We start from the raw sequence: 17259 nt of genomic DNA on the forward strand, positions 1-17259 counted from the left end.
CTGGGCCCTGCATTCAACATCCCCCATCCGGTAATCTCAAGCATGTGACCTCAGCACACTTCAAGCAGACAGTCCAATGCTGAGGAAGTGGAAGATGAGGATGACCTGATTGCCATTTGCGGAGTGCATTGGCAACAAAATGACTATCCTCAGACTGGTATAGTTGAGGAAATTACAGACTTACAAGAAGTCATCTCTCATGACTGTTATGGTGCCCACAAGATAGTTGATGATTTTGTCAATGATGATGAAATGGATGCTGCTAGTGAAGATGGCGAGAAGCGCAATTACTGTTTTGAGTTGAGAAAGCTGCCTACCATTGAGGAAGCTTGCAAAGCTTTTGACAGCTTGCAACAACTGCTCAAGCCACCACAGAAAGATAAAACCAGATACAAAGACCTCAAATTCCCCCCTGTACTGAAAGAGAGGCTGGTGCACATGAAAAACTTTCTATGGTTATATGTAGATGTTGGCAAGGATAGGAGAACTCACACAGCAAATCCTGTTGGGAGACACTAGCAACTTGCCGCTGATAGAGCCATACAAGATGCATGAGGAGGAAAGAGTACCAAGGGAGACTATAGGTCTTGCCGTCTTTAGCACCGGTCAAAGGTGTATATTAGCAACCGAGAAGCATTACCAATCCGTGACACACCTTGTAAACTCTTGCAGATTGATGATGAGGGTTTAGCATCAGATATGAAGGATTATCTTCAAAGCTATGACAAATATGTTTGTGCCCAGGACATTGTTAATTATTCTAATGTTGCAGAGAATCAGGCTTTACATGGCTTCAAGAAAGGAATCTCACTCACAACAGCTCAGTGGTGGATGAAGAAATTTGGGTACCACTGGACAAAGGATCTGAAAGGGCAATATGTTGATGGCCACGAACATCAAGATATTGTTCATTACTGCCAAAATATTTTCCTCCTGGCATGGATTTATTATCAGCCACAAATACAGAAGTGGAGGGAGGATGATGTTACTGTTGAGGAGGTTGAGGAGGTTAGTACAGCAGCGGCAGCTTCTGGTCGCTGAGTGGTGGTATGATTTCATGACGAGTCAACATTCTATGCAAACAACAGAAGGAAGCAGCACTGGGTTCATGATTCCGAGGGTGCAGTGCCACAGCCAAAAGGGGAGGGCACTTCCTTGATGGTGGCAGACTTTATTTCTGCAGATTACAGATTTCTGTGTTCAAAAGATGGAAGTGAGAGTGCACGGGTACTATTTAGGGCAGGGAAGGCTTGTAATGGCTACTTTACAAACCAGGATATAACTGCCCATGTTGCAAAGCCAATGAGTATCCTGGAGAAAGATTATTCTAAAGAGGATCATGTTCTTATTTTAAACAATGCATGCACACACCTGAAGAGAGCAGATGATGCCTTGTCTGCTCGTACAATGCCCAAATAGCCATCATCTACATGGGGAGATCTCCATCTCAACAAACGGTCCTGATGGGAAGCCCCTCAAGGAAAAAATTTGCATGGGAGATGGATGACTTTCAAACAGGGATCCACAGTCCCTTTATTTCCCTGAGGGTCCAAACAATAAAGCTAGGTGGTTCAAAGAGATGTCACAGATTCTCATGGAGCGCAGGTATATGAACACCCTAATTTCAAAGCCCAATGCAAGGACTTTAAATATCCAGGAGATGGAAAAAATGACTGTTGCTGCTGTCGGCTAATGTATGATCAGCCTGATTTTGCCAATGTGGAGTCAGTACTTGAAGCCTCATGCCATGCACAAGGCTTCAATGTGATATTCTTACTGAAATTCCATTGTGAGCTCAATTTCATTGAGCAGTGCTGGGGTTTTGCAAAGCGGATATACTGCATGAAGGATATTTCATCATCAGCTGCCACCCTTGAAAAGAATGTCATTGACTCACTAGATGCAGTACTGATATTGGCAATATGATGGTATGACTCATATTGATGACTTATCAATCAGACTTCTGATGGAAATTGTAGATTTTCCATCAGATCAGCCAGATTTATCAATGCTTACTGAAAAGGCCTTGACAGAACACAAGCAGCATGGGCAGCAAAGAAGTATTGTGGACACTGCATATATCCCACTGCTGTAATTGAATCGTTCACCACCTTCCATATTTTTCTTTTCAAAAAAATCCAATTTATTGTCCTTTGGGGTTGTAGACCCTATGTTGGACATAGCCCTTTTCATGGGGGGCTTACTCCTGCTTATCTATCTTATGTATGTAATGTATACTGTGCTTGTGATGAGTGGATATATGCGTACTCTGTCAGGCATATTGTCGGGCAAAGGCTGATGCCGATTTCATACAGAGGGATATAGTGTAGTAGTAAGGTTGCTTGGGAGTGTTGGTTGGCATTATGTGCATGGTTGGGTTTGTCACAGTTTTAAGTCTCGGGTCCATAGCCAATCTGGTTCTCCTTGTGCCTCTCCTCTTCTACATTGATTCTGCATCCTGCACTAATCTTTCCCTCCAGTCTCAGAGTTGATGTGGTGTAGTTTACATATGTTTGTGTATGTTCTGTTCATGTGCGTTCTTAAGTTGTTTACATTTTTACAAGTCCAAAATCTCACTGAATGTTGTTTTGAATCTTCCTGTGCCATTGATGAATCATATTAGTGGACTAATTGCCTTTTCTGACATTAGTAGGTAGGTAAGGGTGTTTGCTTTGCAGCGTAAAGTATTGGTCAGTATGTGATGTTCTCTTGTGTATTGACGGCAGTCAAATAGGAAGTAGGGCACCATTTCTATGATTTCCGGACAAAATGGGCAGTGAGGCATTTCGCTTTTTCCTATATGATGGAGGTGCTGATTGAGGGGGGAGTGACGGGTTCGTAGTTGGGTGATTATGCTGGCTTGTCTTCTTGGGAGGTTGGCGATGAGTTTGATGAACTTGTTGGATGGTATGCTGGAGTCAATGGCTGATGCACGGGTATAGTGGGGTGAGTTCTTCCATTTTTCATTCAGGTCTGATTAGTGCCATTGTTTTAGGGCTGAGACACTGTCCGGTAGCTTGTTGACTCAAAGGAATGATGGTAGGCAGTTCTTCCGGCTTGAGTTTCTTGTTCCTTCTGCTGCCTTCTTTGCTTCTTTGTCTGCTAGCTCGTTACCTTCCACCCCTTCATGTCCTGGGATCCACCTCAGCATAAGGTCAAAGTTGAGTCCTTTGTCATCTCTTTGCTTGACTATCTGCGCTGTAAGTTTGCAAAAGTGCTCTACTAAGTATCCACCTGGTTTCATATACTGACTCTCACCAGATTGTATTGCTGCCTGGTTATCTATGAATATTGATGCTGGATATTTCATGTTCCTCTCAGTAGCTATAAGTTTTGCTGCAAGTGTTAGACCTACGATTTCTGCTTCATATACTGTGTGGTTTCGATCTGATCCTAGGTGGTACCTTAATATGTGTGGTGCTTGCCCTCTTTGCATTAGAACTGCTGCTGCTCCAATTTTCTCATTATGGCCTGATTCATCCATAAATACCTGGACTTCATCTGTCAGTTTCTTCTGCTCCTTTATGGCTTCTTTCTTTTTCGTAGCTATGTGGGTATGATAGACATTTGGTCATTGCTTGTCTGACCTGCTGATAGGGTCAAGCATTTCGATGTCTTTGGAGAGTAGCTGGTATGTGGCTATGAGTTTGTGGATGGACAATTGATGACAGTGTAACAATGGTCGCGGCGCTGGGCTCAAAACCAGGCAATCCAATACTTATGTTCATACCATTCCCCGACCTCCCTTGACCTTCCGAAGGCCGCGCGCACTTGTCCAAACCTTCCGCAGGCAGTTCTCATGTTCTGAGACCCATCCGAACCTCGCAAGTTACCATACCATGTCCTATCCTCATCCTTTTGACTTCGCTGGTGCATTTTCCTTCATTCTAACTATATGTTGACTACGTCTTAGTGCTACATGGATAACAATCTCATCGGCATCCTGTCGGGAGCCTCGGAATATGTATAAGCAGTACGCATTTTGGCTTATTACATGTATACTTGTATTCTTGCATGCCTCGCGGCTTATTACATAGGTTCGGACTTGCTTATCTTGCTACTAGTTTCGCCTACGGATTCCGGCCTCTCACAGAAGTAGGATATAATCTTGCTCACTGGCTACTGATAGGACACTTCACTTCCCGTACTTTGAGTAGTAATTAGTAGAGTCACCTCGGTATAATCGTAAACTGCGCAATCGATCCTTGTTCATTCGGAACAATTGTCTGGCTAGACTGCTGCCAATTCCGCACTTCGTTTATTCTTGAGTCCCGATAGATTAGCGTTGTTCCGACCTTCGGACATTGCGCAAAGTCTTATACTGTTATTTGATGCACCGACATACCGACACATCGACACACCGACATATATAGACCTTCGGACAGCCTTCACAAGCCTCAGAAGGCATCGCACTACTCTGGACAACACTTTTGCAGCCTTGGATGACCTTCTGTCACATCGGACAAGCTTCTCGGTACTTCAGAAGTAGTCTCGGAACTACGGATGAGCATTAAAGAGGTTTTCTTCCAATATCTTGTCTACTCTCTAACTGTATAAGACTTCCCTTGCATTATCAAGGTAGTTCTTAGGTTGTCTCTTGGGACGAAGCATGCTCGCATCTCTCAGGACTAGGGACTCACATTCAGTAGAGCCCAGCCCAGATCTACTCTTTACAACAGGGTTGTGTTTTGGTATTTGGTGATGTGCTGCAGGTGGGGATATAATGGGTGCCATTGTGGGAGGGTGGCTAAGTGGAGGGCGGCTCAATGACATATTTTCTGGAGGAGTAGGAGGACTGGTAGAAGGTTGGCGTGGTCATCTAGGAGGTTTGTGGCCATTGTTCTCATGGCTCCAGTTATACTTAGTGCTGCTATTCTCTGGACTCTAGCTAGTTGCTTGGCTATTCCTATTGATCCTCATTGTTTCTTCATTGAATCATTGTGGTAGACGGGTCTGAACCATAGGTTAGCTTCATAGGTAAATTTTGGTATGGCCACAGTGAGGTATAATTGACGCATTAGTTTCACTGATATTCCATTGGCTGGTCTTGATAGTCTTCACAGCTGAAGTACGTACTCCATTCCTTTGGCTATGGTGTGTCCTGTATGATATTTCCATATCAGTTCTTGATCAACTAATAAACCAAGAAAACGATGGTGCTCAGTGGGATGTATGGTAGTACTCTGGATGATAAGGGGGGGTCGAGTTCGTGTTCTGCTGTGGGTGAAGTCAATTAGCGCGAATTTATTTACTTCAAACCTTGAATTGTGGTCTTTTGACCATTGGAGTGCTCCGTCTTGTTGTTCCATCATGTCCTTGAGCGTTTCATGAGTGTCTTCAAAGGTTGGTCCTATTGCTATGTATGCAGTGTCATCTACAAATGCCAGTGCTGTTTTCTTGTTGCGGGGATTGGTTATGTCAATAAGGTCAGCATTATATATTAAATAAGTGATCATAGATAATGGGTCTCCCTGTCCTATTCCCTTGTGTATGTGTATCCAGTTTGATGTTGAGTCATTGAATTCCAGTTGAGTCCTGTGTCCTGTTAGCATTTGCACTGTGAATTGGACAATTTCTGGGGGTAGGTGTTGTTTCTTCATGTTGTGGGCTAGACAGTCTGTGACTGCATTGGGGAATGCTTTTTTGATATCTAGAAATAATACCAATGCTACTTTCCTAGTTTGCCATGCATTCTTGATCGTTAGTTCCAGCAGGTGCAATGAGTCTGTGGTTGTGCAGCCTGGTCACCCTTCAAAATGAGTGCTGGGAAGGAGGTTGTGACGTTCCATAAGATCTGAAATTTGGTCAGCTATGATTGCTGTTAGGAACTTACATGTGGTATTGATGAGGGCAATGGGTCGGTAGGCCTTGAGTGTGGTGTAGTCAGCCTTTCCTGGTTTCTTGAGTACCACTGTGGTGAATTCGCGCCATGGGTCAAAGTAGGTATTGAGGGTGAAGACAACATTGAATAAGTGGCTAAGGTAGGGGGTCAGTATGTCTGAAGCTTGCTTGAATACTATATTGCAGATTCCGTCCAGTCCTGGTGCTTTGTAGGGGCTGGTATTAGCTATCGTTTTAACTACTTGTTCTTTTGTGATCTTGATGAACGGGGCGATTGGGTCAGGGATAGGTGTAGCCAGGTGGGACAGAGCTGCTGGTTGGAGGCAGAGGGAAGAAGGTATTGGCTAGTGCTCTGCTTTTCTCTTCATTAGTAATGGCTTCAACTAGGTTACCTTCCCCACCTTCCATACTTAGTAATGTGGTCCTTTCCTTACTCAGTAGCATGGTCTGTGCACTCTCACATACAGTATATATAGTAGGTACCAAGTGCATGTATTCCTTACCCACTTTGTTGGATAACACTGTCTTATTTCTATGGTCTGACTGAGACCCGACTTTCTATCACCCACCTCAATCATCAAGGAGTTTGATGAGCACTGACAGCTGCCCACCCCTTGGCCAGCATCAGTCTGACTACTTATACATTGATCAATACATTCTGTTGCTTACTACTGATATACTACTTATACATTTGACTAAATAAGCAGTACATATTTTATCTCTGAGCTTGATAAGGTATGGCTCACACACTTTCCGCTAATGAAACATGACAAAGTGTTACTTTTGTTTGAAATGTTAATGGCAATTGTAAAACATTTATTTTGCAAAAAAAAATTACACAGGGTTCTTTGTATTTACACTGCACACAATGCTGCATGGCTGCATTTTTGAAAAAATTGAAATTGAAAGTGCCATTAAGAAAACGAATGTTATGAGCCCTTTGAACCTTGTTGTTGCGTGACAAACTAAGGAGGAACACATAATTGGTATAACATTCTCAAACCACCACAACACAATGCCCAAATGTGCACTGAAACACCTGAAGAACCTTGGTGGACATGCTATTTTGCTTCTACATCATTTGAGCGTGTTCTGGTCCATGATGGTTGTGAGACAATCCTCTACTAGTGTTCGGGTCACAGCTAGTCACATCATGTCACATACCATCACATGTTAGTGGAAAGTGCATGAGCCATACCTTACATACAGTACCTTTCTTTGTCAAGGTGCCAAGATGTAGCTTGTGGAGTTTCCCAGCACCACACTTCCAGCTGAGCATTAGCATAATTTTCTTTCATTCATTTTTCGACCTACCTATGACACGGAGACACATATCTCTCAAACTCTCGCTTGTTGTCCTCCTTGTTCCTTGCTTGTCCTTTATATTTTCTATCTACCATGTTTGATCACCTCAGCCTTGACATTTGCAACTCATCGGGCACTCCACCAACATCTCCAGCAACACAGAACCCATCCTCTTTGGGAGCAAGCCCTCATCTCATCCACCTTCCACAAGGCAACCAGTAGCCCCACCTAGTAGTGCTGCCGTGGTCTGGTTCGGTCTGGTTCAGGGGGTCCAGGATGAGAACCGAGAACCAAACTATGGTCTGGTTCTGCAAAATCTTCGAACCCAGAACCGGACCATTGAGAACCATTCTTTGCGGTCCGGTCCGGTTTTTTTCTGGTCTGAACTCAAACCGAACCGAAATTTTTTCTATAGTGAGTGCAAAAAAAATGTTCACAAAATGCTAGTCTACACATTGAGTAGCTAGTCTAACATAGCCGCAAACTCTTCTGCCTCTGTAGCTGCTGAAACATGACCATTGCGGTAACCTGCCTTCAATAATTGGAGTGTGGAGAATGTAGCTGGAGCCAGTGCATTGTGGCAAAGTGTTGATGTGATCCCCCCGCTAGAGAAAGCACGTTCTGAGGGAACCGCACTGCCCTGAATTGGTAGATAATCGCGCGCAATACAAGATAGTGTTGGATACTGAAGTGAGTGTAGCTAATGAATAGAGTGAGCTCAGAATGTGATAATACAAAGAAAAACATACCCCCCACCACACCACAATATTATCTGTCTCTTCCAATGGCGAAGTGAGATATGATGAGAGTTCTTGAAGCGGGTCATGCGTGCAATTGTCTGCTGCTTGATGTGCTGTGACAGCATCACACATCCAGGATTGGCCGTACCGAACACCCTGCAACACTTTCATTGGCACAGCAGTGTGTTCCGTGGTGCGCGACATTGGAGGCACTTCATAATATTTATTAAACTACACAACAATCAGCCGACGGAATATTAAGTGAAGTAAAACTTACCAGGGCTTGAAGGTGAACCCTCCTGCTCGTGACCTTTGCAGTGCTCCAACAACTTTCAACATATGCCAACTTGTAGTTGGGGTCAAGAACTGTAATTACATTAGAAATACACTACAGGAGAAAAAGAAAAAAGTACTCACCCAGACAGACGAAGTATATATCTGAGTCATTAGTTCTCTCATAGTACTTCCCCATGTTCTTGAGGCCTTTCTGAATTGCATCAGCGATCAGCGAATATTCTGCGCTGTTGGCCGTTGTCTGCCATGTATCGGTGAGACACTCGAGGGTAGGTATAGTTTGGGAGGCTGTTGGGTGTGCAGCTGAAGAGAATGATTGTTGCGCAGTTGCAGGCTCCTATTAAACATAAGTAAGTAAACAAGTAGACAAACAAAAAAGAATAGCTACCTTGAGGACATTACACACAAGCTGAATTTTCTTCCAGTCAGTCCGATCAAGCTTGAAGTCACTGTAAGATTTGTTGTGCAATGTCGGGACTTCGGGACTCTCATCAGCAAGCAGGGTGAAGCGATTGATGGCCAGATGAAGAGACATGAAATGTTCCAGGCATTTGAAAGGAGACGCCCAGCATGTTCTCACCCAGGCCAAGATCTCACAAACGGGGATGCCCTCTTCCTCACAGGACTTCTTCAAGAAAGTGCGGGCTTGTGGGGATTTGCGAATCTAAATTTCGCATCAGAAAACAATTCAAAGATGAAAACTAAGAATTCACCTGTTCAACGAGAGCAAGTGCCTTTCCAATGGCATCCCCAACATCAAACCCATCCTTGGTTATAGCCTTGGGATCATCCTCCTAGTGTAGTGAGCTGTTCGGTCAAGCTGTCAATGTCAGTCTCATCACCACTATCAATAGCGCCTGCAGATCTTTTTGAGTAATGTTCCTTGAGGGGTGGGTGTGGCTGCGTCAACAAAGTGATGTGCAGCGAGATTGAGGATGTGTTCTTGACATCTGATGCGGCGAGAACCCGGAAAGCCAATGAGTGCCGCCCTCGTAGATGACCTTCGCCACTCCTTTCATGGCGGTGTCGTTGTTCGAGGTGTTATCTGATGTCATCCATCTAACCTGTACATACAAGTAAAGTTAGTCTAATGTCCATGCAAAACATTAAAAAAAACTCACCTTCTTGCGAATACTGAACCTATCTATGGTCTCAACAAGTATGCGACCAATGTTATGGCCACTGTGGTTGCCTTCGACGCGGCTGAAATCAAGCTGCTCATTTTTCAACTCCCACTGCAGCAGCTTGTCAGGAGGGTTCCAAATGTAATGCCCAGTGATGGAAAAAAACAGTTCACCAATAATTGAAGTCCACGAGTCAAATGTCATGGAAACTGCACTGTCAACATGCTACCAAAATGTTTTAAAGAATTAGTCACAATATAATTAGAAAAGAACATACCGCCAGACGGTCCTTGATAGTTTGAACAATAGAGATTGCTCAAGCCTTGATGGTATTTGTTAACTTCGTGTGATGCATGATATCTTTTTCAGTAAGAGATGGACGTGCATACTGCAACAAATGTCGAAATGCTGGCTTGTCTATTAGCTGGATGGCCTCATCTTCGGTCATGATGAGCTCCATAATGTATTCCAGTAGGCCGTCCTTGGTACATGCAGGTGGCCTCAAGACAAGGCTGGTGTCGAGAGTTGTTTGCATCTCTGTGAGATCTTCACCGGGTGGGATTGCACGAGGGTGCATTATAATGCCCCCTGCCTCACACCGTTGTTTGTATACCTGGAAATGAGTTTTCTTGTTGTGAACAACATGTGTCTGCAATGTTGAGGTGCCACCACAGAATGTGTGCTTTTGGCTAGGTTCACCAGCGGCCCTTACACCAAGTGAGAAACAAATGAAAAATAGATCAAAAACTTGAAACTTACTTGCACAAGTTGCAGACCCACCCATCAGAGGTGCAAGTGAATATGGTACGGAGATCTGCCGTACATTCACTTTTGGAGACCTAAACATGAGCGTCAGTTAATAAACAATGAATGTAGATAGAGATACATACCGTCATCTGAGAGGCATCATCTCCATTCCCAGATTGGGCTTTGTTGTTGTCATTGTCGTCTAGGTGCGGAACATATTCTTCATAAAATGAACCTTCTTGGGTAGGGGGGGGAAGAAGGGTTATTGCCCTCATCCTCGTCCTCTTCATCAGTGTCCAGAGGCAACAAAAAACACAAGGCGGTGGCTTTCTTCGGTGCTGGAGGATCAGTGGCACTGGATAACGCACGCTTCCTTGTGCTTGAGGACACATTGTCAGCATCCTGAACACAAGCAGAGGGCCTTGATGTGCGAGTAGAACATTGGGAACCAGCTGCAGTTAGTGCTGGTGTGCGCCCAGATTGGAGCAGAGCAGTGAAGGTGTTTTTCAGTGGGACCTGCAGCAATGGTGCGTGATTGTCGGGATCATTGTAAAATACAATATCTGAGGCATCCTTGAGGGAGCCATCAGAATTCAGTGCGCACGAGTCATGAGACATGTTGAGGGAGATAACTCACAGATTCATTGTAGGGACCCCATTTTGTACATGGAACAGGAAGATAACACCCGCGCACCCAAGAACAATGATATTCCAGGAGATCAGGCAATGTGGAAAGCTGGTGGAGAATCATAGTAACCATCGAGGAAGATGTATGTATAGACAGAGATAGCTGCAACATAGTAAAACATATGTCAGTGGGTGGGAAATGCAGTCTGAATAGTTGGTACTTACATTCAAAAAGGCTAAAAGGCAGCCTGACCAACCAATTGAGCACAAATCCCAAAGGTCAGCTTGATGTTGAGGCAAATGATGTCGAAGCCATGGTTTGGAACGGTTCAGGAATGCCGAACCAAAACGGAACAGTTCTGGATGACCAAGAACCAAGAACCATCTTCCGGTCTGGTTCTGGCTGATGCAAGAACCATGGACTGGACCAAGGAGAACCAGGACCAAAAGTCCAGTTCAAACCGTGGTTCTGGACCGGACCATGGCAGCACTACCACCTAGTGCATCAGCTGCAGGCTCTTCCACTCTTTTCAATTCTGGGGAGCCTCAAGCGCCGTCCTCGCAATCAGCTCAGCACAGAGGGCATCAGCAACAACAGCAACACAACGCGCAGCAGCAACCTCAACAGCATTTGGCAGCTCCAAATCAATCTGTACCAGCGCCCCCTGCCCATCAACCGCAAGCACTGTCCTGCTCTAGCTCCTGCTGATGAACTAGCTGCCTTAAGGGCAAGAATCATCAAGCTCAAGCAAGGGAACACTCACAGCAACCAACCTTTGGCCAGAGTGGTCCCTCCTCAACAAGGCATGGTAGTTGATCCAGCAGAGGTAGAGTGCATTCATGCAAACCTCACGGGTGCCAAAGATGATTCTAAGAAATGGACATTACCTGCCCTCTGCCCTGGGCACAAAGTCAGCGCCCTGAGCTTATGTGAGTCTATCGCTATTTCTTCTTTCGGTTAGATGTGTTTGAGTGCATTGTTTTTTTTGTCGCCTCACACAAGTTCACAGCAGCCTACCTGTTTTTACCGAGGGGCCATGAATTACCATTGACATTAGTCATGCACCATACCGATTTCAGGTGCTACCATTCGTCTGCTATTTCTGCATATATTGTCTTTCTGACTCATCATTCTTCAGCTAACGCGTTGTGTTTCAACCATTCCCCAGAATGTCGAAGAAGCTTTTAGAGCATACTGTTACTGACTTGGATAGTATCTGTTGGTGACACTCAAACAGAGCGTGTGTCGTCAATGGTCGAGGACATCCTTGAGCTAGCTCAAGGTTAGGGGTCTTACTTGGTGAGGCTTCGGCAAGTAAGATTTAACGCCTATGTCCAAATCGGGTTAGCTTATGTCAAGCGGAGGCTCGACGATAAGCTGTATCTGCCAAGGCTTATGACACCCGAAGGTTAATCGTAAGATCGTCGTTAATTAGAAGGACAGAAGTCTGACTAGTTAACAGGGGCTTTGCTCGTCGACTGAAGTCAATGAGTAAAGATCGAGACTAAGGACTTATCTGCGAATAAGCAGATAAGAAGATAGAATATAGACTGCTGGCTAGGCAGAAAGGATCACTCTTGTGAGGAGTAGGAGGTCAAGAGCCAAGTAGATTCAAGTTAAGGAATAAGATACATGGTAGCGAGTTTATATAGAGGAAGGGACGCGTATTAGTGGGTGATAACTTGTACTACCAGAAAGGGAACTGGTCAAAGGGTGATACTGGAAAAGGAAGGCACGTTCGAGGTGAGTCATAGGCAAACCAGAACATGCAGATAAGAAATGAGTCAAATAACAGAACCAGAAGTGAAACGTGCAGGGGCACGATCATGCAACTGCGGAACTAAGTATAAGTACACATGTGCGACTGCGCACCGAGTCATAGACCAAGAAAGGGAACAGGGCAAAGGGGATGCAGCATGCATCATATCATAGGTTACCTGTCCAGACGGTAAGGGCAAAGGGGACTGTCCACAGGATCAGTCAGGGGGTGGAACGGAGCATGGGTATGCTTTGTCAGAGAAAGGATCCGGCCAGATGTACTGGCTCTGCTGCAGCGACAAGGTAGAGAGTGAAAGGGAATGCGAGGATGACGAGGATAACAAGAGTAAGGTCGGGGTAAGGGTATGATGCGAGGGCTGGATACGAGGAGGATTAGGAGAAAAATAGTAGGGGCCCAAGCGTCTAGATGTTCTTGTAACACAAGGCTTCAGCAATTTCTGCAGCATTTAGCAGTGACTTGAGAGGTATTTTGTTGCTGGTTATATAGCCAGCTATACCCGGTGAAGGTGAATCAACTCAGCTGTTGGTCAAATGGTAAATGCAAGGGAGGGACACAAGAAGCTGATATAGTGATCAGTGCAATGCCTAGTCTGCTATGCTTGCAGGGACAAGCAGCGTTCAATCCAAGGGGAAGCAAGGGAGACAAATCCACAGTTACACAGCAGCTGTGCGAGGCAAGCGATGGGTGAGTGAAGCGTGGGAAACTCGTGCGAGATTAGCGCGAAGGCACAGGAACACAAAATGCGAAAGTAGCGAAAATGCGAAATAAAACTAGCAATGAATGAGGGCTCAATGAGTGACAACAAAAAGACTGCTAATATCTTCTAACTCTAGCTATGGACATGATGGGGAACTCCACTAAGGTAAGGAGTGGTGTAGTAAAGGGTGAAAAATGTGGTCCTATATATGTATCTCGCTAAGTGAGCTGAGTAGGAGATAATGTATGTAATAAGGTATGTAAACCAGGGTCCATGCTCTAATATGGTGCCATTTTGATAAAAATGTGGAAATATGTACCAGTGAGACTTGCTGGACAGTGGATGGATGCTCCTGGATGATAGGGCAATGAAAGCGCGGGAAAGCGAGTGATGCAAGGGCATCAAGAGGCGTGGGAAAGTCGCGCGATGCGGGAAAGCATCGCCTGATAAGGAAATAGCTTGGGAAAGGTCAGGGAGTGATGCTGTGAGTTGGTGCTGCAAACCCGGGTGGTATGGACTTAAGTATTACGCGTTACAAGCCTGTAATTATGCAAATCCCTACACCAGTGTGTAGCCGGGTGAATATTATTAAGGTTATGTGCTAATCAGCAACCGCCAATTCCCAGCAGTTCTCCACACCGTCTCCCATGACCTACCAACATGCGAGCCCATCATCATTGACAATGAGCTCACTTATATGGCTCATATTTGTGCTTTTTTCAAGCACTTTTTCTGTCTCTTTGCATTGGGGCCTGTATGCCTTATCTCCGCCAGCGTCATCCAACTTTAATCTGCAATTTTAACAGTCTATGTAATGTACTAAGGTATGTTTATGTTCTGGGGCAAGCTTACTAAGTTTTTTCCTAGTCATCTCACCCCACCATCGATGATGGGGAAGCAGCCCACTCTCCATTTGACATCATGCTGTGCGACTATGTCAGTCCTCCGTAGCTCTGGTCTCCATATGTATTCAGCTGGACTCTCTCGTATTCGCCATGATCGCATGGAAGCTGAACGCTTGAAAGAACAACAAGCCCATGGTAAATGTACTCTTCTTGCATTCACTTTCTTCCCCTCACCTGTCTCCAGATCAGCGCCCTTTTGCTTTCTCCTGGTCTTCTCCACACCACCCTCTATTCAACATTGTGTTGCATGCCCAACCTACTCTCCACTCAATATTGTGCCGCAGGCCTCTGGCAGTCTTCCATAGCTCTAGCACCCAGCTTTGTTCACAGTACTGCCCTCTGAGAAGGTAAGGAAACTACTACCTCGTTGGATGGCCTCATCAAACATGAATCAGGTCACCGCCGTCAACCACCCAAAATTGGCTAATTACTTCGATGTCATCATGTTGCCTGTGAATGGATCAGGTCGCCATCAAGGTCACCACCGTCAACCACCCAAAATTGGTTAATTACTTTGATGACATCTAAACAATGTAATTTGGTGCATGTGCTATTGGTTAAAATTTTCAGAATAAAGTTTAGGGCTACTACTCGTCTTCTGAGTCAGAGGATGAACTGGATGAGTCACTATCAATAATGACTGCACTCTTTGCAGTGGTCTTAGCAGTGCACTTCTTCCTTGGCTTGTACACAGCCTCGCCTTTGGCATGACGTGCTCAATTATCTGTCATCCTTTCGTGGAGCTCGTCCTCTGTGAGTGGTGCCCAGGCAAAAGTCTTATTGTTGAGTGCATCAAGCAGTGTTTGCACCTGCTCCTGTCCACCTATATGTGAGGGATTTTGAACAGGTAAAAGAGCTGAGGGCCAACCCTGTAATGTAACACCATAGTGCTCGACAATAGAACACTCATAGTAGCATAGTTCATTGTAATCTTGCGGTCAGTAATCTTTTTCTCTTGTAAGATATAGTCTGATAATATAATGGTTCTTAGTTAATAATTAATAAACAAAAAGAAAAGATAAAAATAGCCCACCTAATTCATCTTGAATATATGTCTAACATTCGCTAATCAACTTGTTGAGAGAACAAGATTGGGTTGTTGAAATATTGGCATCTATTGGATATAATGTTGGAAAGAGGGCTCAAATAAATTGAAATAAAAACTTACCAAGCCCTGACAGAACAAAAGCTGCAAGCTTTAAAGCTAAGCGCTGTGGCTCTAAGTCAAGAACAGTGCATGCCATCGACTCGAAAATTGGTGGACAAGGAGGTTTGAAATTTTCCAACTTAAATACTTGAGGTGGAGCAGAGGCGAGCACCGGACGCTAATTGAATTTTTTTCTATCAACAAAGTGGTGTGTGATATAACCTAGTTACAAACAGATGCTAGACTATACAATGTTATTACAGGGCCAATTACACATGATTCAGAACTTAAAACTCACCAGTAATGCTTGCCAAAAGGTTGTGCATGAGTTTTGAGATAGTGGAAATCAAAGGTTCGAACACCATGTTCTCCATAAGTACATCCTGCCATTGAGATTTTTCGAATCCAGCATCTTTGTCAATGCAGCTGTGTATTTTGCGCAAAACACCTCATGGAAGATGGTGAATAGCAAGCACAGCCTTGACCATCTCGAAACTAACAGCCCCCAAAGCTAATGGAAAAGTTGAAGTGCTGGTGGTTGATTGGATAGCAGTCTCACAAGAATTTGTTGCAACTGAAGAAATGGGTGCCGAGAGTGTTGATGTTTGCATGTCATTTGGATGTGTGATCGAAGTTATGGCATGAGTGATGGCACCAAGAGTAGGTGTTTGCATGTCATTTGGATGTGTGATCAAAGTTGGGGCATGGGCGATGGCGCTGTAGAAAGCTGATTTCTGCTGGGCTCAGCAGATATCGTACTACCTAGACAACAAATATTTAGGTAGATCTTTAGCACGACCTATGCTGCTATACTTGCAGAGCAAGTGCGTTCGATCCTAAAGGGATTGCTAATTGGTATTAGTAGTAAAAATGTGTCAGTAATGCAAATAACAAAATGTCTGATGGTGCGAAACAATGTCCGAAGGACTTATCCAATGTCCAAAGCCAAAGTGCGATGTCCAAGATTTCGGACTTTTGGACTTCATGATAATAGGTCGGAAACTTTGTAACGAGTGTCAGATTGCGAGCGGTATGCGCGAGTATAATGAGTGACGGAGTACGACGGTGAATGAATGGTAATATTTCGCAATGCAACTAAGAACTACGAGAATATTCTGGGTGATCTGCAGAGTCGGGAAACAGCTCCTAACTACTGGATGATGATTGCTACAGGTTACCACAGAGTATTTAAGTAAGTACGTAGAAATTCGGAAAACTACAGGCAAAGATAGTAGTGATATATTTCGGGTCCGATGTCCTATGTAATAAGACATGAGGTGCTGCGGACATGTAATAACGCGGTCCAAATGTCAGAAAACATGCACGGGAATGACTACGCACCTAGTGAGGCTAGTTCGGATGGACAGGACATGGGATGGACAAGTGCGCACAAAGTGCGATCGGCCGATGCGATGTCCGAAGGTCTGATGCGCCAGATCCGATATGGAGTGGCTTGGGCATGTGCGAAAGTGCGTCGGACATGTGCGCATATGTTTCGGGTGTTGACGTGAGTATGGAAATACATGGTTTTTGAGCCCAACGCTGCGACCATCACTACAGCACCAAGAGTAGACTCAGGTGCTGGTATCAAAGTGAGAAATCAGATTCAGTTAAAGATCCAGTGTGGATCACTTACTATTTTGCTGAAGATGAGTGTCACAACCCAATAACAAATTAACGCTGGGCAGAGACTAGGACTCGGACTAAGGTTATCACAACACGAGGAATGACGAGCAAGTACGTCTTGGATTGCTACAGTGTAGATACAAGAGGTTTGAACTAAAGAACTATTGACCAAGACATGCTACCTATATACCACTATTGAGATGGAGATTGAAACTGAGTTATAACTACTAGCCAATCATAAAATAGAAAAGGGAATCGTACCATAGAACGTCGTAGAATATTAAAGAAGTATCATGTGACCATATCTTATCTTATCGTATCTAATCTAATCTATTAACAATCAAAGAACTCATCTTCTTCATCAGTCACATCGAAGACACATGTCGTGGGCGCTAAGGGAATCTCTGAACTGGTAGGCGCTTTCA

At 44.5% G+C, this 17259-nt stretch overlaps 3 protein-coding genes across 3 annotated transcripts; 2 read left to right on the plus strand and 1 right to left on the minus strand.

The window, feature by feature from the left end:
• Positions 1–606: 606 nt before the first annotated feature.
• EDB93DRAFT_1084808 (uncharacterized protein) lies at positions 607–1419 on the plus strand (the record flags this gene model as incomplete). The annotated part of the gene is made up of 2 exons (XM_041445857.1): positions 607–984; positions 1066–1419. Coding segments are annotated over 2 exons (732 nt in total), but the record flags the coding sequence as incomplete, so codon positions are not given.
• A 9001-nt stretch (positions 1420–10420) lies between these two features.
• On the minus strand, positions 10421–10678 carry EDB93DRAFT_1071178 (uncharacterized protein; the record flags this gene model as incomplete). The annotated part of the gene is made up of 1 exon (XM_041444975.1): positions 10421–10678. A coding segment is annotated over one exon (258 nt), but the record flags the coding sequence as incomplete, so codon positions are not given.
• Positions 10679–11159: 481 nt separating this feature from the next.
• Positions 11160–11640, plus strand: EDB93DRAFT_1250144 (uncharacterized protein; the record flags this gene model as incomplete). The annotated part of the gene is made up of 2 exons (XM_041452958.1): positions 11160–11365; positions 11406–11640. 2 exons carry the CDS (start codon positions 11160–11162, stop codon positions 11638–11640), a joined length of 441 nt encoding a protein of 146 aa, XP_041307999.1.
• Positions 11641–17259: the final 5619 nt, after the last annotated feature.

The sequence above is a fragment of the Suillus bovinus genome (genome assembly GCF_016758785.1).
Source record: "Suillus bovinus strain UH-Sbo-P2 chromosome Unknown EDB93scaffold_25, whole genome shotgun sequence".
NCBI classification, from domain to species: domain Eukaryota; kingdom Fungi; phylum Basidiomycota; class Agaricomycetes; order Boletales; family Suillaceae; genus Suillus; species Suillus bovinus.